General features: G+C 62.9%; 4 protein-coding genes across 5 annotated transcripts; all 4 read left to right on the forward strand.

Annotated features, from left to right (window-relative positions):
* Window positions 1-1,037: 1,037 nt before the first annotated feature.
* Window positions 1,038-7,198, forward strand: LYNX1 (Ly6/neurotoxin 1). 2 transcript variants are annotated; one of them, XM_036112771.2, is made up of 4 exons: window positions 1,038-1,188; window positions 2,425-2,607; window positions 2,825-2,926; window positions 3,135-7,198. In XM_036112771.2, the coding sequence occupies exons 2-4, from the start codon at window positions 2,556-2,558 to the stop codon at window positions 3,329-3,331; spliced, it is 351 nt and encodes a 116-aa protein (XP_035968664.1). In that variant the 5' UTR covers window positions 1,038-1,188; window positions 2,425-2,555; the 3' UTR covers window positions 3,332-7,198. The 2 variants fall into 2 exon arrangements, with proteins under 2 accessions (XP_035968664.1, XP_035968665.1); XM_036112772.2 differs by having other exon boundaries at window positions 1,054-1,210.
* Window positions 7,199-7,853: 655 nt separating this feature from the next.
* SLURP2 (secreted LY6/PLAUR domain containing 2) lies at window positions 7,854-13,336 on the forward strand. Its single transcript, XM_078071921.1, has 3 exons — window positions 7,854-8,432; window positions 11,752-11,850; window positions 12,113-13,336. The coding sequence occupies exons 1-3, from the start codon at window positions 8,381-8,383 to the stop codon at window positions 12,247-12,249; spliced, it is 288 nt and encodes a 95-aa protein (XP_077928047.1). The 5' UTR covers window positions 7,854-8,380; the 3' UTR covers window positions 12,250-13,336.
* Window positions 13,337-16,855: 3,519 nt separating this feature from the next.
* On the forward strand, window positions 16,856-19,008 carry LYPD2 (LY6/PLAUR domain containing 2). The gene is made up of 3 exons (XM_036112737.2): window positions 16,856-17,013; window positions 18,027-18,146; window positions 18,728-19,008. Exons 1-3 carry the CDS (start codon window positions 16,953-16,955, stop codon window positions 18,931-18,933), a joined length of 387 nt encoding a protein of 128 aa, XP_035968630.1. The 5' UTR covers window positions 16,856-16,952; the 3' UTR covers window positions 18,934-19,008.
* A 3,788-nt stretch (window positions 19,009-22,796) lies between these two features.
* SLURP1 (secreted LY6/PLAUR domain containing 1) lies at window positions 22,797-24,250 on the forward strand. The gene is made up of 3 exons (XM_036112764.2): window positions 22,797-23,016; window positions 23,444-23,563; window positions 23,923-24,250. The coding sequence occupies exons 1-3, from the start codon at window positions 22,956-22,958 to the stop codon at window positions 24,051-24,053; spliced, it is 312 nt and encodes a 103-aa protein (XP_035968657.1). The 5' UTR covers window positions 22,797-22,955; the 3' UTR covers window positions 24,054-24,250.
* The last annotated feature ends 1,131 nt before the right edge of the window (window positions 24,251-25,381 follow it).

Genomic DNA, 25,381 nt, shown 5'->3' on the forward strand with positions numbered 1-25,381 from the left:
TAGTCAAATGGAATGTTGAGTTTTCTTTTTCACATTAGAAAAAAAATGAAACATTTAGGGCCCATGAACATTTTAAATTTTGCTTAAAACAGAACAAAAGCTAAATGTTGAAGTAAAGTTATATAAGTAAAAAACAGTTATTTAATATTGATATTATTATGGTTGGAGGGGGTCCATGAAATAATGGGATCCTTTCAAGGCTTGCCTTTACACTTTGCTGGATGGGACCAGGCGCGGGGACTGAAGCCCAGAAATGCTAGGTAAAATGTGGAAGTCACTCAGCAGCTAAGGCAGGGCGAGGTGGGGACCCAGGCAGGCTGAATAGGGAGCCAGGTCCAGGGGTCACTGCGCCCTGGGACAGCTCCAAGCAGCACCTCTGTTGAACTGGGCTCAAGGAGTAGGGCCCGGGTGATGGTGTGGGCAAGGGGGCAAAGTGCATCTGGCAGAAGCAGGGAGAGGACAGGGAGAGCCAGAAGATTCAGCGGGGTGACTGCGGCCAGACCCCGTGGAGATAGCTCCTGAATGGTGCACGTGCATCTGAGGATCGCGTGGGTATCACTGTGGGGCAGCACTTCGCGGTTTCCGACGTACGCGACGCCAGGGCTGGGGTTTGAGTCCACGTGGGCGGGAGGGGGGGGGCGGCGGGCTGAAGCGAGACCCGAGGGGGTGGGGGTGGAGCCTGGGCCGACCTGGGGTGGGGGCGGAGACAGCGGAGCCGGGGCGGGGCTGAGACTGGGCGGAGCTGGGGCGTGACCGAGACGAAACGGAGGGGGGGGTGCCGAGCTGGGGCGGAGCCGGGGCGGGGATTGGGCGGGGCTGGGAAGGGGAGTGGAGCGGGGCAGGGCGGAGACTGGGCAGGGCTGGGGCGGGGTCGAGACTAAATAGAGCCGGGGGGCGGAGCTGGAGAGGGGGCGGGGCCGGAGCGGGGCTGGGACGGACTGGAGCGCGGACGGGGGCGGGGTACGGAGACTGGAACGAGCTGGAGGGGGGCGGGCCAGGGCCGGGTCTGGGGAGGGTCCAAAGCCGGCCGGGGCGGGCCGGGGCGGGCCGGGGCGGGGCCTCCTGCAGTGAGCTCACGCGCGGTGGGAGGCTTCCAGCGGCAGAGGCTGCGGAGGGGTGTTGCGGCGTGGTCACTGCGGGGCTCGGACCATCGCGCTGTCAGACCGAGCGGTCGGCGAGCGGCCGCGGGTGAGTCCCGGGCGCAGCGGAGGTACAGTGTGCTGAAGGTCACTGTTGAGGTCACCCCGAAACCTTCCCCCTCTGCTTGGGACCGCAGTCTTTGGGGCGGAGCTCTCCGGGAGGGGGCGGGGAGCGCTGGAGCCGCAGGCCTGGCCTCACTCAGGCCTTTGGCATCCTGAAGTTGACCCTTGGGAAATGGGGTCTGGGAGAAGTGTCGGTTTGATGTTCTCGGGGAGGGCGGAGTCTAATTTAGTCCCCTGGGGTGGGGACGCTGTGCACCCCCCACCGCCCCCGAATATCCCCGCAGGGCGGAGGGGAGTCGTAGTCCAGACTTCCCCCAACCCCTTACCAGAGATTGAATGTCTTCATCCCAAACATCGTATGGAAACTGGGAAGTTAGTTCTTCCTGCTGTTTTGCCCAAGTGCCCCTCTGGAACACATTCAAAGCGCACTTCCCCCACCGCCTGATGAGAGCTCATCACTGCCGGGGGCTCCCCCTGTGGCCAGGGACTCAGACCTGAAAGGCCCAAGTAAGGCTGGGCTCTGGAGGTCTTCCTGGGAGAGCGGCCCCCACCTGGGCCCTTAAAGGAGCAGAAGTGGGGGACCCACTCAGGGATACCCCAGTGATGTGGTTTTGGAATATAGGTGAGGTTTGGTGGGGTGGGGTCTGGAGCCCACGACCAAGAAAGAATTCTTGAGAGGTCTTTGGTGCAAAATGGTGGTTTTATTAAAGCCCAGGTCGGGACCGTGGGCAGAAGGAGCTGCACTGGGGTTGTGAGGAGCAATTGATTATATACTATGGGGTCGGTGGAGGGAAGGAAAAACGGAGGTTTTCAAAAGACCTTTCATATGCTAAAGAGGACCTACAAGATACTTGAGGCCTTGCTGTTGTCAAGGTTTTTTTTTCCTTGTAGTAAAGCAATAACATTAAGACAGTTGGGAGCTTCCTGGAACAATATCCCATATCCTACCCAGGAGTGGGGGCGGGGGGAGGTTGCTAGGTGTCCGCTTATGCTTTGTCTTCAGCTCGCCTTCATCACCAGGAGCAAAGGGGAGGGGAAGCAGTGAGGAGAGACCCACCCCTGGGGCCCAGTCCTGCACTCAGGGCCTTAGGTGAGGATCGGGCCCCTGCATGAACCACTCCCCCTTCAGTCTGCACAGGTCTGCACAGGACTTCTCTGCCCAGGTCCCCTGGGGTCCCTCAGTCCCCGTGGTGACCACCTGTCTTCGTCCCCCTCTGTGCAGGACTGCCGTGCCTCCAGTAAACCAGGAGCTCCGGGACAGCAGGGGGGTTGTCTGCCCCCTCTTCTCCCTGCCCCAGCCCCAGCCTGGATTGTTCACCTCACCACTCCCACTCTGTCCTCTCACCTCCAGCCATGGCGCCCCTGCTCACCCTGTTCCTGGTGGCCCTGGTGGGCCTCCCTCTGGGTAAGATGGATGGAGAACAGAAGGATGGACAGCCCCATGTTCAGGGTCAGGTGGGCCAGAAGTGGGGAGGGAGGCCAGAACTCCTAACCACCTCTCCTTCCAGCTGTTCTGCCCTGGGCAAGGTGTTGGGACCTGGGGTCTGGTGGGCTGGAGGAAGGGCCTCTCCCTGTTCGGGGACCCGCCCCACCCAGCTCCCACCCCATCCCCTGGCCCCCAGCCCAGGCTCTGGACTGCCACGTGTGCGCCTACAATGGAGAGAACTGCTTCAACCCCATGCGCTGCCCGGCCATGGTCACCTACTGCATGACCACGCGCACCTGTGAGTCAGTGGGTGCCCCCAGCAGCCCTTTCTGGGAGGCGTGAGGGGTGTTCTTTCCTGCCCCTGGGAGTGTGGGACCCTGAGGAGGGAGGCTCTCACTTGCCCTAGGATTCTTTCTGGGAGCACCTGGCTCAGGGAGAACTGGCCCTAAAGGCCCTGCACACCAGGGTGGGCCAACCTGGGGTCCTTGCCCGCCTCCCCTCTGCAGACTACACCCCGACCAAGATGAAGGTGAGCAAGTCATGCGTGCCCAGCTGCTTCGAGACCGTGTATGATGGTTACTCCAAACACGCCTCTACCACCTCCTGCTGCCAATATGACCTCTGTAACAGAGCTGGCCTCTCCGTCCCCGGGACCCTGGCCCTGGCCCCCATATTCCTGGCTACCCTCTGGGGTCTGCTCTAAACCCCCGCCCCCCACCCAGACCCACTCAAGGACAAAGTTCTGAGAGGCTCAGCCCTACCCTTTCACCCTGCACATCCCACCTACCTTCTGCACGCGCAGAGACCACCCACCCCCCACCCAGCCACACCCAGGACTGCCTGCTAGAGTGCCCACCGCCCTGGGCCTCGCTCCCAGACCACAACCTTCCATTCGCGAAAGACTGATGTGGGATCAGCCCTCCCAAAGGTGTCTGGCAAAGTGTGCTGCTTAGTTGGGGTCCTCAGTTGGCTGAGGAACACTGATTTGCAGGGAGACTTGGCCCACCTTCCTGGCAGCTCTGGGAGCAAAGCCCTGCCCCAGTCTGCCCGGTAAGTGTGTGGAGGCGCAGGGCAAAGTAGGGACCCAGGATGGGTGGGGGACCGTCCTGGGAAGAAGGGCTTGCTGGGGCGCCAGGAGGGCTGTCTCTGTGCTCTGACTGAGGCCAGGAGCTGCCCAGGGTAAGTGTGGCATAAAGGGCTATGTGAGGAAGGCCTTTGTCCCCGTCAGCTGTCCCAGGTAGGAGTGCCAGGAAGCCCGGTATATCCAGGCAGCCCTTGGCTGGGGGCTTGGGGCTGGGCTCATCCTAAAGAGGACCCTCAGGCCCCCAGTCTCAGAAGCCTAGTAAGAGGTTCTTCCCTTCTTGCTCTGCCAAATCCTTGACCTTTCCCCCTCCCCTCCCCTGGCCTGAGGCTGGCCGGCACTTGGGGGCAGGGCAGGCAGGCGGCTATATTTGGTGGAGCTGAGAGCTGCCCCCAGAGAGATTACCTCCATGCCCCCAGGGCTATTTTTAGCAGGGAAGGAAGGAAGCTGAGTGGGGCCAAAACAGCCTGGCCTTCAGCCCAAGCATGCCCCTTAATGGAGGGGGGTGAGCTGCAGCCCGTGTCCGAGAGTCAGCCAGGGCTGGGGGGATCCTGGATCAGGATCCACCTGAGTCAGCCAGGGCTGGGGGGATCTTGGAAGTCCACCCGGGACAGAGGCTGGGAGAGGCGGGGTCTGGGATGCAGATGACCAGGCTCCCCCAGGAAGTTGCGCCCCGAGATTTCCTCTGCAACCCCAATCCCAACAACCACTGTCCACACCCACTGGCCCCCTTCCGCTGTGGCCTGCAGGCCTGGCTGAATGAGTGCTGGCTGAGCTGGCCTTGGCCCCAAAGGCAGAGCCCATCAGCCTGAGAGTCTCCACAGGACCCTCTACCCTCTGACTCCACCTGAGGGGAGAGAGAGATCCACCCTGGGCTGAAGAGCTCCCTCCTTGATTTGATGAGTGGTCTGCAGGTGCCCCCAACCCAGTGGGGCATTGGGACCCCCAAGGGCCCAAGAATTGGCATTATTTAAAGGGTACCCAGCCTAGGTGAATCCCATCCCTGGCCTGGTTTGGTAAACAAGAGTCCACCCAGCACAGCACCGCCCAGCTGGGGATATGTCCACCCAGCACATATCCAGCCCTTATCCTGGATAAGGGCTACCTGACCAGTGTCCCCAGCTCTGGTGTCTGTAGAGGGCCCAGGAGCCCCTTCTAGCTGTCTGGTCCTAAGTTGGCAGGATTGTGGCAAATGCCTATGTGGTGGGATTGTCCCTGGAACTCAGGAGCCCATGGCCCTAAAACGTGGCCCTCATCGGGGGGCCTGTGCTGGAGAGTCTGCCTGGAGAGCTTCACCCAGTGTCTCCAGAGCTCAAGGGATTGGGAGAGCCTGTGTGGGCCTCAGTAGGGGTCCTCAGGCAGAGCTGGTTGGACCTCCCAGAAGGTCCGGGAAGATGGGCCTCATCCTGGGCGGGAAGGAGCTGCACCCCAAGGAGTGTCTGGTTAAGAACACAGGAGACCTGGGTGTCTCCTCCCCCTGAAGCCCAATCCAGTATGAGACCTTCCCTGGGGGAGGCTGGGAGCAAGCCAGACCCCAGCCCTGAGCTCCCACAGGTCCAGGAGGATCCCCAGAAGTGGTCAGCCTCGGGGAAGTGACTCAGCTCCCCCACAGAGCTGGCTGGAAGGCCAGCAGAGGCCTCTGGATGCGGAAGCCAGCAGGAAGAAAAGGTGGACATGGGCCTCCAGCCCTAGCCACCCTTGGCTTCCTGACTCAGTGGGAGAGGCTTGGAAGCAGTTGGTAAACTGCTTGTGTAAGACCTTTGTCCTGGGTCAGCAGGTGTCCCAGGCCACAGCTGGGAGGAGCATAGGATCAGTCCTCCCTCCCCTCGGTGGGTGATGAAGTTAGAGGCCTGCCTGGCCACTTGTGGGCTCTGGGGTCACTGAGAGCAGGGAGCTGGGCTTGCCGTGGTATGGGGGTGCTTCTTATACCTGCCTTCTGTCCCCATCTGTCCATCCTCCGCTGTGACCTGGTCCAAACCCAATACCCACAACATTGCACCCGGCCCGCAGGACAATGCCGCCACCCCACCCACCTACCCACAGGGCCCCGGCCTGCTAGGCTGTCCCCAGAACCCAGCACAGAGCCCTCGGGAGGCCCTCAACTGATACGGGGCCGGCCCCTAGTGGGAAGCCTGTGACACTGAACTCCAAGGCAGTGCCAGTGGGGATGGCACCGACGAGGACGGGAGCTGACCTCTGTGGCTTCCTTTGTCCCGGCTGCAAGCACTCCACGTCCACCCTGCAAGGTGTGAGCCGTTACCACGCCCCCTTTACAGGTGAGGAAGCTGAGGCCCAGCGTGACCGGGGTGCCCAACCACCACACCCCTGCCCCACTGAGCAGTCTTCTCCCACCAGCTGGGAGACTGCATCCCTGAGCCCGGGGCGGGGAAGCCGAGGAGGGGAATTGTAAACTGAAAGCGATCTGAGCCTGTGCAATACTTCTAAGAGCTTAGGGTCAGGAAAGCTCTAGAAGGAGAAGAGCGGAACCAGAGATCTGAGGAGCCGTGAGGCCCCCAGGCAGGCGACCAGCCCTGTGTCTGTGTCCCGGGCCGTGGGCTGGGGTCGCAGAGAGGAGGGCACAGGGGCGGCAGGCTGCCCCCAGGCAGTGGGCATGTCCGCTGTGGGGATCCCTCCAGCAGAAATGAGTGCCCGCTCGAGGTGGATGGATGCTCGGGCTCCCGGAAGCTCTCTGTGGCGTCCCAAGTCTGGAAGCAGCCTGAGCGTCTCTGTGCCGTGCCGCCGCCCGTGACGACCCTCGGAGCCCAGCTGAGGAGCTGGGCTGCAGGCGCTGAGCTGGGGGCACAGGTGGGCGTCTGCAGCCAGAGGCAGCTCCAGGGCTGTGCGTGCAGCCTGGTCCCGCTGCATGCAGAAGGCACCGGGAAGGGGTGCATCCAGAGCGCCAGCCCCGCCAGCCCCGTTGCTGGTGGGCTGGTGCTGGGCAGGGGGCGGGGAGGCTGGACCAACCGCCCCACCTCCCTTGGCAGCAGCTGATTTGTTTGTTAAACATGTATCTTACCTCCGGAAAGGGTACAGAGAAACTGGGACGGCTCTTTCTTTCTCCTGCCCCCCCTCAGTGAGTTTTGTTGGATTCTACAACTCGGGGTGCCTGGAGGTCATCACTCACGTCTCTGAGCCTCAGCTGTCTTATTGATAAAGTGGGAATGATGGTTCCCACCAAGCCGAGGCCTCGGGGGGATGGACGAGGCTGTGGGTGTACGTGCCCAGCCCAGGGCCTAGCACACAGGAAGCCTCCGATGGACAGACGGACGGATCGATGGGAGGTCCCTCTTCCCTTCATGCCACTTGCGAGGTCTGGGCACTTCGAGGGCCGTGCCCCTGCCGGCAGCTAATGCTAACCCCTAGCCCTGACCCTGACCTTGATCAGCATGAGAATCCGCCTTCAGGCCAGGGCACCCTCCTTGGCTCACTCTAGCCCTCAGAGAGGCCCCCTCAGTATCTCGAGTGTGTGAATAAATGGATGAATAAATATGTCTGCCCTTGGTCGGTCCTCACCAGCCACCTCAGCCCGAGCTCAGCTCCCCCTGTCCGGTCTGGTAGGGCTGGTCCTGCCGGCTGTGTTGGTCCCGGACTCCAGTTCACCCTGGCTCATCCAGTTGCCCCTGGAGCCAGGGCTGGCACGGGGCAAGGGGACGACCCATGGGAGGGGAGCGAGCCGGAGAGGGAGGAGGATCCCGGGGCTCCAGGGAAAGCGGCAGGCCCACCAACTCACCCAGCTGCTCCCTTTGAGAGGGGTCCCTAGAGAAGGCTGGAGGGGGCCAGGGGAGGGAGGCGTGACCCCAGGAACCCACCTGCCACCCGGGCTTTCAGGTTCCTCCACCTGGGAGCAGGGTCTGAATCCACCCAGCTCTCAGCCCTAGGGAGTCCACCACATAGAGCGGCGGACAAATGCCACTCAGCAGCCAGAGCTTACACAGGGCTCCGCGGGCGGGCAGCGTCGACACCCCGCGGACGCCCCCTGCGCTGCCCCCATCCTGCCCCAGCCCCCGCCAGCCTGGGCAGAACAGTGTGGCTGGCGGACCTGTGCCCTTTTGGGCCCTCACCCATCATGGGACCCTTTTAAATACGTCTCTGCTACCCGCCCCTCCCGCCACCCCACCCCCCGGGGCAAACAGCCGCAGGTCTTGTGTCCTGCAGTGTGAGCTCGGTGACAACCACGAGCCCGCATGACTCCTAGCAAGGCAGGCAGCCCCCCACGGCCACTTCTGGACAAAGGCCCATCTGACAGGCAGGACCGCTGAGGACGCCCATGTTCTGCCTCTGCGGAGAGTGCTGGTCGTCCAGCGCCTAGCGGGCAGTTTTGGCTGGCCCTAAGCTTCGCTGGCATGCTGAGGGGGAAGGGTGAGCTCAGGCCCGTGCTGGACCCTCTTTCCAGTTCCTCGCAGGAAAACCAGAGTCTGTGAGCTGAGGGTCCGCCCTGTGCCAGGTGGTCTTACCTGATCCCCACCCTGCAACCTGATGGGCAAGGAAAGAGGTCTGCGTGATAAACCGGGCTTGCCCTCGGGCCTGGGAGCTGGGTGGGCCCCAGCCTGGCTTCGTGGCTGAGTCAGCTGCCAGGTGAGTCAGACGGCGGAGTCGGCGGGTGCGGGGCGGGAGCAGCAGGTATAAGACGGCAGCCGGGTACCCCGGGAGCCAGCCTCACCTCAAGAGACCATGCGGCTGCTCCCTGGGCTCTTGCTGGCCGCTGCCTTGAGCCTGGAGCTGGGTGAGTCCAGGGGCCACCTCCTCCCCCACTGCTCTAAGCCGGTCCCCCAACCCCAGCCAGCACCGAGCCCTGCACTGTGGCTCCGCACCTCAGGGAAGCCCAATTCCTGCCCCCTCCACCCCTTTGTCTGGGCTCTAGACCCTCCCCACCTGCCACCTCCTACCACCTGCTTGTGGACAGCACTCAACAGTTCTCCACCCCCTCTGGACCCACAGGCCCAGCAGCCGAGCGCTCAGTGCTGTCCTTGTCCCTGTAAGGGCTGCCCACCTCCCAGCGCCCTGCCCCGAGCTTGACAGCCCTCTCCCCCCACGTCCCCCACAGCTTCTCCAACTCAACAGTGACCCCCCCCACTGAGCGTGAGGGCCTCTTTCAGCTCCCCCTGGCCTGCACCTGTTTCCTAGGACCACCCTCTTCTGGCCCCCTCCTAACTCTCTTCTGGCTGAGACTCGGGTCTCTCCTCCCTTGCTCAGGCTTCCTGTGGGGCCCATTCCCCACTCTGGCCATTGCCGTATTCAGCTGTGCCCACGTCTGCTATCGCTGGCCCCATCCTGTCCAGCTCCAGGCCCACTGGACCAGATGCCTGCCTAAGGGCTTCTTGGGCACCTCTCCTCAACTGGGGCTGCCCCCATCTGGCCTCACCTTCCTACCGCACCCGAGGTGGGATGGCATCTCCACCCGCCCACCCAGAGGCCCGAACAAAACCAACTAGACCCCCGATCCAACCGCAAGCAGCCCCACCCCCCTCACCTGGCAAGGCCTGTCTCTACATCTGGGTCAGCACCCTCCTCACGGCCCGCGGCCCTAAATGAGATAGACAGAGCGAGTGTCTGGACGGCCCCTGGCATGGGCATCGGGCTCCACCCAGCACCGTCTGGGATCCACTACTGTCTCACCTGCGGGAACCCTCCCCAGGCCCGGGCTCCTGCAGGCTCTCTGTTCGGTGGGGAAGGTCTGTGAGGCTCAGGGCCCAGGTCTCCTCAATGAGCCCTAAGAACTGCCTCAGGGTCATCGGTGTGGATGGACAGGGGTGGGGAAAGGCTTTGTCACCACCAGGGCTGTCACAGGGGTTGCGTGGCATCCAGGAGTGGCCACCCACAGGCCCCTCCTCCCTCCTCTGGCTCAGCCCAGGTCCAGTGGATCACAGGCGCCCCACATGCCACAGCATTGCTGGTGTCCTCTCCCTGCTCCCCAGGAGAAGCACACCCGCCCCCCAGTCCACATGCCAGCCCCGCTTCAGAGTGAGCCGGGACCAGAGTGGGAGGTGTGCCGTCTGCAGCACTGTGAGCCAGGACAGGACATGAGCCTGGTCAGCTGCACCCACAGCCCTGCCGCCTGGCTGCCCTTCCTTCCTTCCTTCCCTCCCTCCCTCCACAAAGCTCTCCCGAGCCCCACTAGGGACAGAGGAGGATGCGCTGGGGGCACGGAAGAGTGAGTGAAATACCCCACCCATGTCCTTCACGTCGGAGGCGGTGGGGGCAGGGAGGGAGCCCTGAGCAAGATCACATGGGGGCAGGGACACTGTCACCAGGCTGGAGCAGAGGTGCCAGCAACTCGGGGTGGGCATGTCAAAGGAGGAGCCATCAACTCTGCCTGGAAATCCAGAAGGCCTTCTTAGAGGAGGTGGCATTTGAGCTGGGGCCTGTTTTGCCCGGAAGGCAGAAGGAAGAACATGGACAAAGCAGGGAGGCATTTGGGAGGCTGAGCAGATGAGAGCGGGAGGCAGGAACTGCGTTTCTCACCGGGGTACCCTTGGGGCACAGACACCCCGGCTTTCCAGGTGACATTCCCCTGTCTGTCCATTAGGTGGCATACTCAGCTTACCACACCCTCATCGGGTTTGATGTGAGGGTGGCTTCAAGCAGCTTTGATGGGCTTTGTGACAAGAGCTGTCACCTTTCCTGGTCACCTGTGGGGTCTCAGATTGCTCTGTGGGGCTGGCAGACGAGTCAAGGCTGATGGTGGGCACATTCCCATGGTGGAGACTTCCTTGTCTCCATCACCTACTCTGTGGTTCTGGGAGGAGGCCACCCACGTCCCCAGGGGGTGAGCAGAGGGCTCAGGGCTGGCCAGGAGGCGCGGTGTGCCCCCGCCCAGGTGTGCGTGTGTGCGCCCGTGCACACTGGTTTGGTGAAAGCGTGCGATGCATCATCGTGGCCACGGACCTGGGTCTGAAAGCGTGCTGATCTGGGGCAGGTCGAGGGCAACGGTGATGGCGGGGCTGGGGCAGCCTAGCAGAGGCCCGAAGGACTGACTGGGGGGGGGGGGAGTGAGCACACTGCCCTGGACTGTGACACAAGCTTCCTGGGGCTCCGAGCCTGCACATGGTGAGCGTGCATGGTGCGGGCCTCGCAGCTCATCCCACTGGCTCTGTGACTGGGAGAGTGCTGGGTCTGCACGTGCAGAAGGCCCGAGCAGTCCTGGGCACCGTGGCTCGGGACCTGGACAGAAACCCTGAGTGCAGGAACCAGAGAAGGAGACGCAGGGAGGGAGGGAGGAAGTTCGAGGCAAGAAGCATGGGGGGTGGGTACAGAGGGACAGAGAGCCCCACGCAGCGCCCACGTGCAAGGACAGGGCTGATGGGCAGATCTGCCAGACATTTCTGGGATGAACTTAGTATTTCCAAAGCCTCCAGGTTGTCCCCATAGACGAAACATCAACCAAAACTGTGCCAGCCTCTCTCCTGTCCCTTTCATTATCCAGCTCTTCTGTCCCCCTTGCTTCCCCACTCCCCACGGAGGCTGTGGAGGCCCCACCACCACGAAGGTGTCTGTGGGCCTAAGGGGTCCTGCTCAGGCCCCGCAGAGGGAACATGGGCATGGCCATGTCTTGGGGAGCCCTCATCACCTTCCCCCATCCCAAACTCCCCCCAACCCTCAACTCCTTCTGCGTGAGGCCCCTGCTCATCCACTCCCCTGGGGGGGGGGCACACAGCGAGCCCGGGAAGACCCCATCCTGCCTCCCAGCCCAGCGCTGTCCTGGGTGGACGGACTCGAAGAGCTGCCTCCAGCTGCAGCCGCCCCAGCTGTGGCCCTGGGCCTGACCACCTGCATCCTGGGAAGAGCAGTCCCACAGGATGGCAGGGCAGAGGGCCAGGACCTTGTCCAGCCCCGGGCTGAGGCTTGGGACATGGTGACCTTCTCCCCACTCCCCTATCTGAGAGGTCTTGAGGGATCGGGCACCCCGGGATGAGGGCCTAGGGTCCTAAGAATGAGAGGGGGGCACTGGGTGGGAAAAGAGGGTGCTGTTAGGCGGGCGTTGCCCATCCCTGTGTCCCTCTTTGTGTGTGTCCATCCACCTGTCCCTCCGCCCGCGGCTGCAGCCCGAGCCTTGAAATGTCACCAGTGCAAGGGCTTCGGAGGGTGCCTCCACGCGGCCAGATGCCCCTGGGGCTCCAACTACTGCGTCATCATCGGCACCCGTGAGTAGGGGATGCGCAGGGTGGGCCAGCCGTGCCCTCCTTGCCCAGGAGAAGAGACCCAGGCTCAGAGGGGGCAGAGCTGATCCAGGCTCCCAACAAGTCAGGAACAGGGCGAGGGGAGCATCCGCTGACCTCCACGCAGGAAAGGACCCAAGGGAGGGGGCCGGTTACGCCCAGTTTGGGGACTGACTCTGGGCTTGGTGGCAGGTGGGGCAGGGGGCACGTGCGGCTCAGAGCCTCAGGGAGCTTCTGTCCACCCCAGGAGACCCCTCCAGCGCCATTGACCTGCCTCTGGTGACCAAATCGTGCTACAGCAACTGCCCGGACATCCTCAGCCTGGGCCTGGGCCCCAACGTGTCCATCGTCTGCTGCCAGTACAACCTCTGCAACACCGACTGACCCCCCCCGGCTGTCCCCCCACCGACTGTCCCCTCCCCCGCTGTCCCCCCACCGACTGTCCCCTCCCCTGCTGTCCCCCCACCGACTGTCCCCTCCCCCGCTGTCCCCCCACCGACTGACCCCCCCCGGCTGTCCCCCCACCGACTGTCCCCCCCCCCGCTGTCACCCCCTCACGGAGCTAAGACAGCGCCCGACCCCCAGGCCGACGCTGCTCCCCAGGCAGCTGAGCCGCGGCACCAGGGCCCGGGGCGGGGGGGGGGGGGGGGGGGGCGCTCGAGGAGCCCGGGGCGGAGCAGGAGCGCGGAAGAACTAGAGGTGGCCCTGGGTGGGCCGGGGGAGGGGGAGAGGCATTTGGCGGAACCGGAAAGGGGAGGATGGAAGGAACAGAGCAGGCAGGTGAGAGGGTGAGGCTGGGGACGGCTCTGCCCCCGCCCCCGCGCCCCCGGGGAACTTTTAATCATGGCTCCAGCCAGCCTCCAGCTGCGAAGTGGACCAAGACCCCCCCAGCCAGGGGGCATGGCTCCTCCCCACCACATGACCCCCAGTCACAGCGCCCAGCCCTTTCCTTGTCCTTACCCTGGCCACGCTCTCATGAAAGAAAACGTGGAAGAGCCAGTGCGGTGGTGCAGCCGCCCAGTGTGGGGGGGCAGCGTCCCGGCACAGAGTGACCCCACACAGAGGCACAAGCAGGGCCTCGGGCCAGCGGGGCTGGGGGCACGGGGGAGGGTGTCTCTCCAGACCGCGGAGTGCGTCCCCTGATGCTGCTAACAGCTGCACGAACCTGAGACACGGAGAGCAAGAGGCCACATACGGAAGACCGCATTCTCTGCGCGTCCATTTCTTCGAGATGCTCAGCACAGGCAAATCCGAAGAGGCAGGGAGCCAGCGAGCGGTGGCCAGGGCCCGCTGGGAATGCGCTGGTGCGCGGGGGTGGCAGCCCAAGGGCGGGGGGTTCTTCCTGAGCCTGACTGGGGATGGTTGCAGGACCTGGGAATATACCAGAAACACTTGCAGTGGGTGAATTGGATGGAATGTGAAGCATGTCCAATAAAGCTGTTACAAATTAAAAAGAGGAAAAAAGAAAAAAGTGTTTGAAAGAAAAACAAGACTGAAAATCCAGACTGAGAAAGATTCATGTTTCTTAGAATATCTAAGTGAAATACATGAAAAAGTACGATACACAAAACTAAAACACAGAAGACAAAGTAGGAAATGCCTACCACACATGTGAATACCTGTGAACACTAAAGAATACTTCCGAATCCGCAAGGAGGAGCAAAGGACCTTAGCAGCAGGTTCACCGAAAAGGAAAGTCAAGCACACTCAGAGTCACAAAGGAACAAAGTCAAAGTAGTGTTTCAATCGATGAGTGAGCACACAGGGAAGACGGGGTGAGGACGGGCGGGAAGCCAGCCCGCTGTGCCTCTGGGAGTGGGGTGGCCCTGCCCCCAGAGGGCAAGTCCGCCGCAGGCATGAAACTCTAAGGTGCCCCCAGAACTCTGTTGAGTGCTGGACCCCAAAATGTCACCAAACACCCATGCACGGGAGGGAGTGGCCGCCCACACAGAGCCTGCGCCTCCCCTGCTTGAGGCTCAAGAATCTGGTGAAAGGCAGGGCTCCCAAAGTGGGCGCCTGGTGAGGGCTGGGTGAGCACCCTGATAAAGTAGTTCAGGACTCCTAGGCAGGGGTTCTGAGTCTAGAGGTGTATATGGATGTCTCCTGGTTTTCACTGAAGAGCGGATGGGTCTTTCACAAAGTTCCTGCAAACCTCCTGGAAGGGTCAGGCCGTGGTGGGTGGGGGAGTAGAAGCACTGATCACATGGACAAGGAGCCCGTGGCAGGTGGACGGCGAGAGTTCCCAGGTGTCCCCAGCTCTGTGCCTCCGAGCGCACGTCCCACTGGAAGATGCTGGCCACAGCACAGACGGGAGCAGCCCGACGCCTGCTCATACACAGGTGGCCATAAAGTGGGCACATCCACATCTGGGTCCTTCAGGAAGCGCACGGCAGAAAGGGCTGCCTCCGGGAGAACTCTACACCCCGCACTTCCTTCACAGGGTAGAAACATGAGCTTAGGAGCCATCGGTCTACTCTGCTGGACCCCACAGGGGAACAGATGACCAGGAGCCGAGGACACCCCTCTGCCTTCCTGGGTTCGGCACACTGCCCAGAGGAGTCACCCACAGGCAGCTGGAGAGGAAGCCTCGCAGGGAGATGTGCCCCAGCAGAGAAGCTATAACCCTGATCACACGCTGAGCCCTGATCCTGGTCACTCTGAGCCCTGATCCTGGTCACACGCTGAGCCCTGATTCTGGTCACACTCTGAGCCCTGATCCTGGTCACACTCAGCCCTGATCCTGGTCACAGACTGAGCCCTGATCCTGGTCACATGCTGAGCCCTGATTCTGGTCACACTCTGAGCCCTGATCCTGGTCACACTCTGAGCCCTGATCCTGGTCACACCCTGAGCCCTGACCCTGGTCACACGCTGAGCCCTGACCCTGGTCACACTGAGCCCTGATCCTGGTCACACTCTGAGCCCTGATCCTGGTCACACACTGAACCCTGACCCTGGTCACACCCTGAGCCCTGACCCTGGTCACACACTGAGCCCTGATCTTTGTCACACTCTGAGCCCTGACCCTGGTCACAGACTGAGTCCCGATCTTGGTCAAACTCTGAGCCCTGCCCCTGGTCACACTCTGAGCCCTGATCCTGGTCAAACTCTGAGCCCTGAACCCGGTCACAGTCTGAGCCCTGACACCTGGTCACACTCTGAGCCCTGATCCTGGTCAAACTCTGAGCCCTGCCCTCAAGGCTCCTAGTAGAACTGAGGGGTGGTTGGAGACCTCTCAGCGTGGAGGCATCCTAGACAGAGCCCACCCAGACTCAGACTGAGCCACATTCCTCCCCTACCTAAGTAGACAGGTGCAACTTTGCAGTAAGGTTCAGCCTGGCTACCCAGGGATCAGGCAGAAACTGTAGGAGGAGCGAATGCCCAGGGGTCAGGGGTGTGTTCCAGATAGAAAGCATGGGTGGGGCCCTTGGGTCTGAGAACAAGGAGCTGGGCTGGTATGGGCTGCAGGATTGGAATTGGGCTAGACCGAGGGAGGAGGTTAGGGTGTGTGCGGTGGGTGTCTAATCCAGTTAGCTGCATCCAAGCATCAGCGCCCAGCTGCAGCGTGGTGGCGCAGTGAGGTGTAAAATCAGACAAGCCCAGTTGCTGCTTGCTTTTCCTCAGCCCACGCGAGGTGACCCGCCCAAGTCAGCAGCTGCCAGGAGCATCTGATCCGAGACCCAAAGCAGAGCTGTTAGTGTTGTGTGCGTCCAGAGCTGTAGAGAGGAAAACAGATCCAGCAGAGGACATGGCTGACACAGGCTGGATGCTGCAGGAAACCACGAGCCTCGCCCTCAGGCCCCACCCAGTGTCCGGGGAGGCTCAAGCCCCTTTGGTTCCCACATGGAGCTGATCTCAAAGGAAAGCCAAGGACCATAAAAAGACTGTGGGATGGGGGGGGGGGGAGAGTCCCCAGACAGAGAATTTCAACCATAGGAGGGCAGGGGAGGGATGGGCATCCCTGGTGACAGGAAGAGCAGATGCAAAGTCTAGGATGGGAGTAAGATTTGGACCCTCTGAGAGAAGGTGGAGGAGTTGGGTGGGGTTGCAGTGTGGCCCCAAGTGAGTCTGGGCTCCAAGGCCTTGACTGCCCAGCTAGAGGCCCTGAGACCTGTCAACAACCCTCCCCACCCCACCCCAGGATTCACCCTGGCAGCTGTGGGCTTGGTGGAGGGTGTGACCGGGTTACAAGTGGAGGACATCCTGGGGAGGCTGAAGTGCAGGCACTCTGGGGGAGGGGGGTGCCTGTGTGCATGTGTCTGTTGGGGGGGACCAGTGGCTGGAGCCATACTTCAGTCCTGTCTGGGCCTTGTGCAAGGAACTTCCTGTCAATTTCCTGACGTACAGTGGGGCCAGGAGAGCCCTGCCCGAGGGGCATCCCCTTTGGCTTCCTTAGAGACCAAGGTGGACCTGCTCCTTCAGTGGACCCTGGGTTTAGTGTCCCCAAGGCGACCCTGGCCCCTCGCCACCTCCAGCCTCCATTGAGGACCTTTCTGTTGACCCAGTACTTTTCCTGTCTTTGTGCCCATAACCCTCTGAGTACACTTTGGCTGTTTGTCCAGGCAGCAATCTGTCCCTATATCACGATGCCCCACGAGACTACCTCAGAGGAGCTGGGGGTGGGTTGTCGGGCACCCTGCTAGCATTCCACCCCAGAACTACTAGACCCGGACTCTGCCCTGGAGTGGGAAGGGTGCCCGGCAGAGGCAGAAACCAGGGTGGGGGTAGGGGTGGAGAAGGAAGGAGAAGGTGGGGAGCCCAGGTAAGGGAGTCACAGAGGGAGGTGAGGGCCCCCAAACCATAGAGAGGGGCCATCAGGGCTGGGGAGGGACCCCAGGCTGTGGGAGGTAGAGGAAGGGGACAGGGAGGTCAGGAGGAGTACCCACAGAGGAATGGGGCGTCCAGTGGAGGCAGGAGGGGCCCCAGTGGGTGGAGGGGGGCGGGTCTCTGCACCTCTGCCGCCCACAGGAAACCCAGTCCCACAGATCAGCTTGGCACCAACCGGTTGGGCGGCTGCACTGGGTGTCCACTGTCCCTGTGGGCAGGCCGAAGGCGAACGTGCTGAGAAGCGGTGGGAGGACTGGACCATGAGGGGGACACGGCTGGTGCTACTGGGGCTGGTGCTGGCGACCTGCAGCCACGAGCTCGGTGAGGGGCGCAGGCAGGGGCTCAGGGAGTGCAGGAAGGCGGGGAGACTGAGGAGAGGCCGGGCGGGGAGCGAGGGTGAGCCGGGAGGGAAGGGAGAGGGGGGCATGGTACCAGGGGGCCGCCCCCCAGGGCTGGGGCGGCAGCAGAACTGCATGTCCCTGGGGGCCGTGGGCACCCCGGAAAGGCTTTAGCTGGAGAATCATGCTCCCTGGTTCCGGGGCCATGGTGGAGGCAGGCCTCAGGGGGTGTCTTGGGGAGACCAGGAGGTGCTGGGAACTGGGGCTGACAGGGGGTCTGGGAGAACAACTGGGAGAGACACCCCAGCCCCTCGGGGCCCCCACACCCAACCAGAAAAGGAGCTGGGTAGAGGGGGCCCCGGCCAGAGGGGAAACTGAGGTCCACCCGAGACGCAGTGACACACAGTGGGGGTAGAGGGGTCTGTGGGCCTCACTGTGCGCGGACCAGCTGGAGCCAGTCAGGCCCACCTAGGCTCCCTCGGTGGGGTGGGACATTGAGCGGCGCACCCTGGGGCCCCCGCCCCTGCTGGCCCGCACCCCGACCTGCCCGGGGCCCCTGGGCTGTGGCTCTTCCCTCCTTTGTTAAGCTGGCACCCGTGGGTGCCCCAGGCCCAGCCCGGTCCACCCTGCACCCCACACACCTCCTTGTCTGTTCCTGATGCTCACTGCTGCTCTTCGGGTGCTGCTCTTTGCTGATCAGGACCCCGAGGGGGTGTCCAGCCACACCGAGGCCCTCCCTGACCCTGCAGCAGGGAGCACCTCCTCGATGCTTCCAGAGCTGTCCCCTCCGCACCCTGGCCCTGCAGGCTGAGCCCGTCAGGGGCACACTCTGTCTCCAAGGACCACAGCTCAAGCCTCCTGAGTCCTCCCAGAGTTTGGGTCGCTGGGCAACTGGAGCCTGAATGGCATGGTCCCCCTCAAACCTGGGCCTCCAGGACAGCGGGCTTGGGGAGGGGCAGGGCCTGCCTGATGCGTCCTTTGTCCCTTCTTATCCAGTGGTGGCCCTGCAATGCTACACCTGTCACGAGCCTACTGGTGTGTCCAGCTGTGTTACCATCGCCACCTGCAATGCCAATGAGACCATGTGCAAGACCATCCTCTACTCCCTGGAGACAGGTCAGCGGGGGCTGGGTGGGCGGGGCGACCACCCTCTACCCCCTGGAGATAGGTCAGCGGGTGCTGGATGGGCGGGGCGATAGGTCAGCGGGAGCTGGGTGGGCGGGGCGACCACCCTCTACCCCCTGGAGATAGGGCGGCGGGTGCTGGGTGGGCTGGGGGCCAGGTCAGCGGGTGCTGGGTGGGCGGGGCGATAGGTCAGCGGGGGCTGGGTGGGGCGGGGCCAGGGTCCCAGGGTCAGAGCGGCCTCCAGGACCGTCACCCCTGGCCAGCTATGCACAGTGTGCATCCACCGCCTTAGCCTTTTGCAAAAGGGTTTTTGGTCCGAGCAATTAGGCTTTAATGGAAAGGAATCCTCACCTTGCCTGGGGATTACCTGGAAAGGAATTGCCTCATCCAGCTAGAAATCCTGCGCAAGTCGCTGTGTCCCCAGCACAGAGGCGGCACTCAGCCCACAGTGGCGGAAGGAAAGAGGAGGGGGGGACGGGTCACGGAGGGACTGACCCCACCCGGGGGTCATGGGGCTGGGCGTGGGGTCCCTGAAGCTCGCGAGCTGACCAGGCTTCCAACATGGCCCACAGTGTACCCCTTCCTGGGGGACTCCACGGTGACCAAGGCCTGCGCGGTCCAGTGTGTGCCCTCGGACGTGGACGGCATCGGCCTGACCCGGCCTGTGTCCTGCTGCAACACGGACCTCTGCAACATAGACGGGGCCCCCGGCCTGGACGGCAGCCGCAGCCTGGCCGTGGTGCTGGCGCTCCTCCTCCTCTGGAGCCTCAGCCTCTAGAGCCCCCCCCCGTCCCCGCCCCCTCCACCCGTGCAAGCCAGCCCTGAGCGCCCCTGAAGAAGCATTGTCCCTGCACCAGGCCTCCTGAATCTCCTTTCGGGCGGCCCTGCCCACCGGCGCGGGAGGGCCTCGAGCCTCGAGTCTGGTTCTGTCCCGTTCGTCCTGTGTCCCCTTCCAGCCCCTTCTCAGCCCCTCCTCTCCTGGTCCATCTCTGCCCCTCCTGGCCTCTGGCTTCTCTCCGAGGCTCTCCTCACCCGCATGGCTGCCCCTCTCTGTCTCCTGTCCATGTCCCCAGACATGCTGAGCAGGGATGGTCACTAGGCCAGCAAACCAGGCAGGGCTCTGCTCTCTGGGCCCTGCAGGGGGCCTGACTGCAGTGGGGCAGAAAGTGGGACCCCACAGGCAGGGGCAGCACCGCTCCTGCCAGGGCCGGGTCACAGGTGGCTTCTCGGAGGAGGGGGCCTTTAAGGCCGGGCTTTGAGTGACTGAGAGATTGTTTGGGTGGAGGAGAGCAGGCCAAGCCAGGTGGAAGGAAGATCCAGGCGGGCTACGAGTGGCCTGGGATCCGGGATCGATCCATGCAGCACCTACTGCCTGCTCACCCGGCCCCTGGACACGGTCCCCTTACGTTGGGCGGCAGGGAATGCTGCTGGGCACATCCACCACCTGCCTTCTCCCGGCTCACCAAGCCCCACTCCCTGGGTGCCCGGGGCAGCCCAAGCTCCAATGCAGAGGGGACCTTCACTCCACCTTGGCCTTGGCCAGCACCAAATCCTCCAGATCATCCTCCCGGGAGTCACCTGCCCCGCAGGCCTCTTGTCCCCAGAGGGCTCCCAGGCCTGCATCTGGATTGAGACTTGATGCTCACACATACACACGCATACACATGTATGTGCACACACACGTGGTCCTGGAAACACACAGCAAGGGCCCAGTACTTGAGGAAGGACAGGCCCCAGCTCTCCCACCCAGTGCTGGCCCTTCCCCAGGACCACCTGGGGGAGGTGAGAGGGGGAAGGGAGGAGAGGGCCTTCACCCACCCTGGGACCTGCCCCTCCTCTCTGTCCTCCTGCTCCAGCAGCTTCTCCTGGGCCCCTGGGTGAGCCTGGTCCTGGGAGGGGGGGCACAGCAGTGGCATCCAGCCAAGCTGAGATGGCGCTGCAAAAGGCTAAGGCGGTGGATGCACACTGTGCATAGCTGGCCAGGGGTGACGGTCCTGGAGGCCGCTCTGACCCTGGGACCCTTCTTCCTGCTCATCAGGGTTCTCCCCACTGGCCTCTAACTCTGAGTCCAAAGAGCTCTCACAACAGCCCTCACCCCTCTCTGGGGTTCCCTGCTCTTGGATGGCAGGGGGCAGCCAGGACCTAAAGCAGGACTGTCCTGGGGCAAGGGACACCCTAAGCCTCTGGGAGAGGAGACCAGTGGCCAGAAGGCCCCCTATCCCTGGGACCCCAGGAACCCCACACCTCTGCCTCCTGTGGCAAGACCTACAGTCTCAGGGGCTCTGGGCCTGAGCCAGACCCTGGAGGACAGAACCCCCACTGCCCAGCGAGCCCCCACCCCATGGCCTGACTGCACAGCACGGCCGCCGTCTGCCAGGGACCCCTTTGGCAGACTCCGGGAAGGGCAGGGAACTCGGGGGCCAGGCGCGGTCAAGTGCTGTCAAGACGCCTCCGTTTGGGGTTGTAGCTCTGAGCTCTGACTTTGTCACGGAGCGGGCCCCGTCCAGTAATTCCTCACACCTCTCCCCTGGCATTTCTTGTGTCTACCACAAAAGTGAGGAGAGTGGTGGGGTCACTTGAGTCTTAGAGCCTGGTCTGGGACCCAGTACACACACGTGCGTGTGCACGCACACGCACACACACACACACACACACAGCCTTCCGGGGAAACATGGGAAAGCTCTGTGCCCCCCTCCTGGCCACTGCTCCCACCTGACCTTCCCGCCCCTCCGAAGCCAGAGCAAGGGCCCTTCCAGGCAGCCCCCGACAGCACATGGGGTCTCTCCCCCTCCTGCCCATGCCAGCCGTGTTCTCGGCACACTCGCCCCACGGCTGCTCCAGGTCCCCGTCCACCCCCTTGTCTTTACAGCTGCCCTCTGGGGCACAGGATCCTCTGCCTGGTTTACAGGTGAAAGAAAGGGGATCAGAGGGATTCGTGAGCAGACTGGTCACACAGGAGGTCAGGCGGGGCTGGGACCCACTTAATCTGTCAGACTCCACACTAGACACTCCCTGGCTCCTCTTGCAACATCCTGGGCGCAGTCGTGGACCAGGCCCCAGGGAAGGGCCGCCCTGGGGAAGGGCACCCTGGGGAAGGGCACCCTGGCTGCTGTCCGCGCCTGCACCTGCCGCGTGAGGCCCAATTGTTGGAGCTGCAGCAACCGCCATCTATTCTTTTGCAAGCAACGCCCTTCCTTTGTTTCCTCAGTCCACAAGGCCAGGTCATGTCTGCCCTCGAAACTGCCCTAGGCCCCTAGTCTCATCCTACAAACAGGAATGCGGTCTAGAGGGGCAAGGGAGTCACTCCAAGGCCACACGTGGAGCCAGCAGCAAAGCTAAGACCAAAACCCAGGCCTCCTGAGTGCCAGCCCAAGCTCCTCCCAGCATGTCATCCTGCCTGGAGATTGGGGTATGACCCCATACCCTTCTGCAGCACCCTCACATTCTTTCATCTGCCACCTACCCATCCAATTGCTCTTCCATCCATCATCTACCTTCTTCCCCCATCTTTCCTCCCTCCATTCATGCACTCTCCAGCCATTCACTCCACCCTCTACCCATCCACTCCCTCAAACATCACCCACCCACCCACCCAGCCATCTACTCATCCACCCATCTACTCACCCTCCCATCCATCCATCTACTCACCCACCCACCCATTCATCCATCTATTCACCCATCCACCCACCCATCCATCCTTCTATTCACCCACCCACCCATTCATCCATCTACTCACCCACCCATCTACTCGCCCATCCATCTACTCATCCATTCATCCATCTACTCATCCATCCATCCATCCATCTACTCACCCACTCACCCATCCATCCATCGATCTACTCACCCACTCACCCATCCATCCATCCACTCACCCACCCACCCATCCATCCATCCATCTACTCACCCACCCACCCATCCATCCATCCATCTACTCACCCATCCATCTACTCACCCACTCATCCATCCATCCATCCATCCACCCTCCCATCCACCCATTAGGCTGTCAGAGGACAGAGAAACTAGAGAGTCTAGAACATCAGGGAGGCCTCTGGGTGAGGGGCACCTGGACTGGGCCTTATAGCATGGGGAAGATTTGAGGCTAGGATGGGAGACCAGAGATGGTGTCCACTGAGAGGCAGAGCACAGACAAAGGTGTGGGCATGGGAAACCCTGCGGTGGGAGGTGGGCAGTGAACAAAGTCAGAGAAGGCTGTCAGGCTGGGAGGTGGGGGGTGGGCAGAACCCTGTTGTCTGGGGCCTAAACCGGGAAGCTCAGGCTTGGCCTCAAGGTCATTTGTAGGGAAGGGGCTAGTGACTGCGGGGCCTGTCTGGAGCCCCACACCCATCAGCCCGAGGGTAGCCCGGGGGGCCCATACCACCCCACATCACACCATCCCCACACCTCACCAGGCACTCACCCTCCTCTGCACCTGGCCTGACCCCCCATCCGGGCCTGTGCTCTCGTGAGCACCTGTGTCAGGTGGAGGACAACTGGGTGTGAAGGAGACTGGCTTGAGTCCAGGCCAGGGCCTGCCCAATGGGGCTCAGTGCCCGTGTGGCATCCGTGCGGGCCGGCACCACACAGGCTTGAGCAATGGGGGTCCCCTCCCTGAAGGCCTGTGAGTGATCCGGCCCGCCTGCCCACCGTCCCACCCGCTACCTCCCACTTCTACCCCGGGCCACCCCGCTGACTCACACGCCACTTCCGCCACCACCCTGGCATGCACTGCAGGGAAGGGAGGGTATAAGTGTCCACAGAGGTGGCCCAGACTCTGCCCCTCCCGGCTTCTGAGCGTGGCAGATGGCCTGGTGCAGGGCCGTGCTCCCGCTGCTACTCATCGCAGCCTCCAGCTTGCGTGCCAGTGAGTGGGATGGCGGTGTGGCTCACAAGGGACATGTCTCTAGGCCTCACTTGGCCCACCTCCTTGGCGGGGGAAGGCCCTTCTGCGGCTTGGGCAGAACGCCTCCTTGGGCATCCCCTAGGCTCATCTCCCTTGCCCTAAATGAGCCTCCTGGGCCCTAGAGCCTTTGCTCGGGATAGGCTTCAAGGCCCCATTTTCCAGGCAGGAAAACCAAGGCTCAGTGGAGGAATGCAGTGCTCCAGTCTGCTGGCCAGAGCCCTGGGCCTTGAAGGGTCTCAGCGAGGCGGGCTACCTCCCCCAAGCAGGGATGGGAAGGGAGACACTCCAGGTGGGGTATGCCCAGGGGCTAGAGCGGAAGGGCCTCGGCTCCAGCCTCCAAGATGGGGCTCAAGGCCAGGTGATGAGGTTTGCCCCATCCCTCGCCCAGGTGAGGCCTTCAAATGCTTCACATGTGAGCAGCCCACAACCATTTCTTTGTGCAAGAACATTGCTTACTGCAAGCGAGAGGCCACGGCCTGCAAGACCACGGTGGTGCAGATGGAGTCGGGTGAGTCCGGCCCACGGTGGGCGGGGGGTCCCCAGTGGTCACCTTCCCCAAGTGGTCCTCGGGGCTGGCGGGGGCAGCGGCGGAGCTCCCACAGACCGGCTCTGGGGTGGGTGCAGCACAAGGGCTGCGTCAGCCTTGGGGCTCCAGGCCCCCACCCCACGGCTGCACTGCACACCCGAGCAGGGTCCTGGAGCGAGGAGCACGGACGGCTTTCCAGGCCCAGCCATTAGTCTGGGGGTCACCGGCTCTCACCGGAGCAGGCAGTCAGGAAGGGCCGGACCGAGGGCCTGGAGGTTGGGGCAGCCGGGGAGGGCGCTGGGCAGGGGAGGAGCAGGCTCTGACGCTTGCCCCCCCCGCAGAGTACCCCTTCAACCAGAGCCCCTTGGTGACCCGCTCCTGCACCAGCTCCTGCTTGGCCACCGACCCCGACAGCATGGGGGTCACCCACCCCGTCTACTGCTGCTTCCGTGACCTGTGCAACCCCGTGTAGGCCACCAGGCTGGGCGCCACACTCCTCGGCCGCCTCCTTCCCTGAAGGGCCCGGCACCACTGGAGATCATCCCTACGTAGCCACATGCTTCCACGAGCTCCCTGAGCCTCAGGTTAATCACGGGCCCAAGGGCCGAGAGCCTTCACAGGGGCACTCTCTGTCTCCCACACTTACAGAGAATAAATAAAGCCGAGGCAGAGGCGACCTCCTTCCTTCCTGGGTGCCAAGAGCCCACAGAGCCAGCCTTCAGGAGTGCCGGGCTGAGCCAGGCCCATTCGGGACACCTGACCCCCCTTCTCACCCAGGGCCGTTCATACTCATTTCACAGAAGGGGAAACAGAGGCTCCGGGGGAGAAATGCATCCCGGGCCGGGCTTCCTGCAAACCAGTCCCGCGCCACCTCAGAGCAGGACCAGTTCCTTAGCCTAAGGGAAGTCTGGCCCCACTCCCAGTCTCCCCTCAGCCCCCGGAGGCATCGCCCCCACCCCACCCCGTCCCCCAGGTGGGAAGGAAGCTGGAGTCAAGGGTGGGCATGTCCGGCCCCACGGGTCCAGCACGGGGAAGCTGGGAAGGGAGCCCGTGGACGTGCAGGCAGTCTGCCCGCCCAGCCCGGGTCTCCCCGGGAGCACGTGGGGTGGGGCGCATCTGGGCCAGTGGACACCTGCACATCTCCACGGGCTTCGGTCACCTCCCCTGACAAGGGGCCTACCGTGTCCTTGGCCCTGGGGACAGCTGAAATGAGAAGAAACCGTGTGCATGGAACCGTGTGCAAGGACAGGCCGGCTCATCCTAGACACCAAGGGCCAGTGCTGGGCTCTGTGCCCCCTGGGCCGGCAGCAGCACTCCCAGGCAGCAGACGGGCAGCAGTGGCCCCGGGGGGCTGAACCTCAGGCTCCTGCTTTCCCCTCACGAGGCTCCCCAGCTGGCCCTGGTCGTGACCTGGCTCTGCAGCCCTGGAGGGAGGTGGAGGGCAGGAGCCGCACCCGGCACGCCGGCAGCATACCACTGCCCCGCTCCAGGCCCAAATGCCCACCGGTGCCCTCTGGGCTGGGCGCTTTCCAGGTTCTGCATATGGCCGGCCTTCCAGAGAACCTCTACTGGGTGTCTACTGGGCCCTGGATTTGGAGGCAAGGGGCCAGGGCCACCACCTCAGACGTGGGGACTGAGCAGTATCACACTGCAGCTCTTGGCTTCAGCTTCCAGTGGGCAACAAGGGCATTGCCTTTGAGCTTTTCCAGGATGCAGGGGGGGTGGGCCGGTAGGACGCTCGGCAGCCTCCCCATTCCTGGGGAAAACAGGTGGGGGGGCCCCATGCACCTGCAGGGCCTC

Source organism: Halichoerus grypus, chromosome 5 (genome assembly GCF_964656455.1).
Source record: "Halichoerus grypus chromosome 5, mHalGry1.hap1.1, whole genome shotgun sequence".
Classification (NCBI taxonomy): Eukaryota; Metazoa; Chordata; class Mammalia; order Carnivora; family Phocidae; genus Halichoerus; species Halichoerus grypus.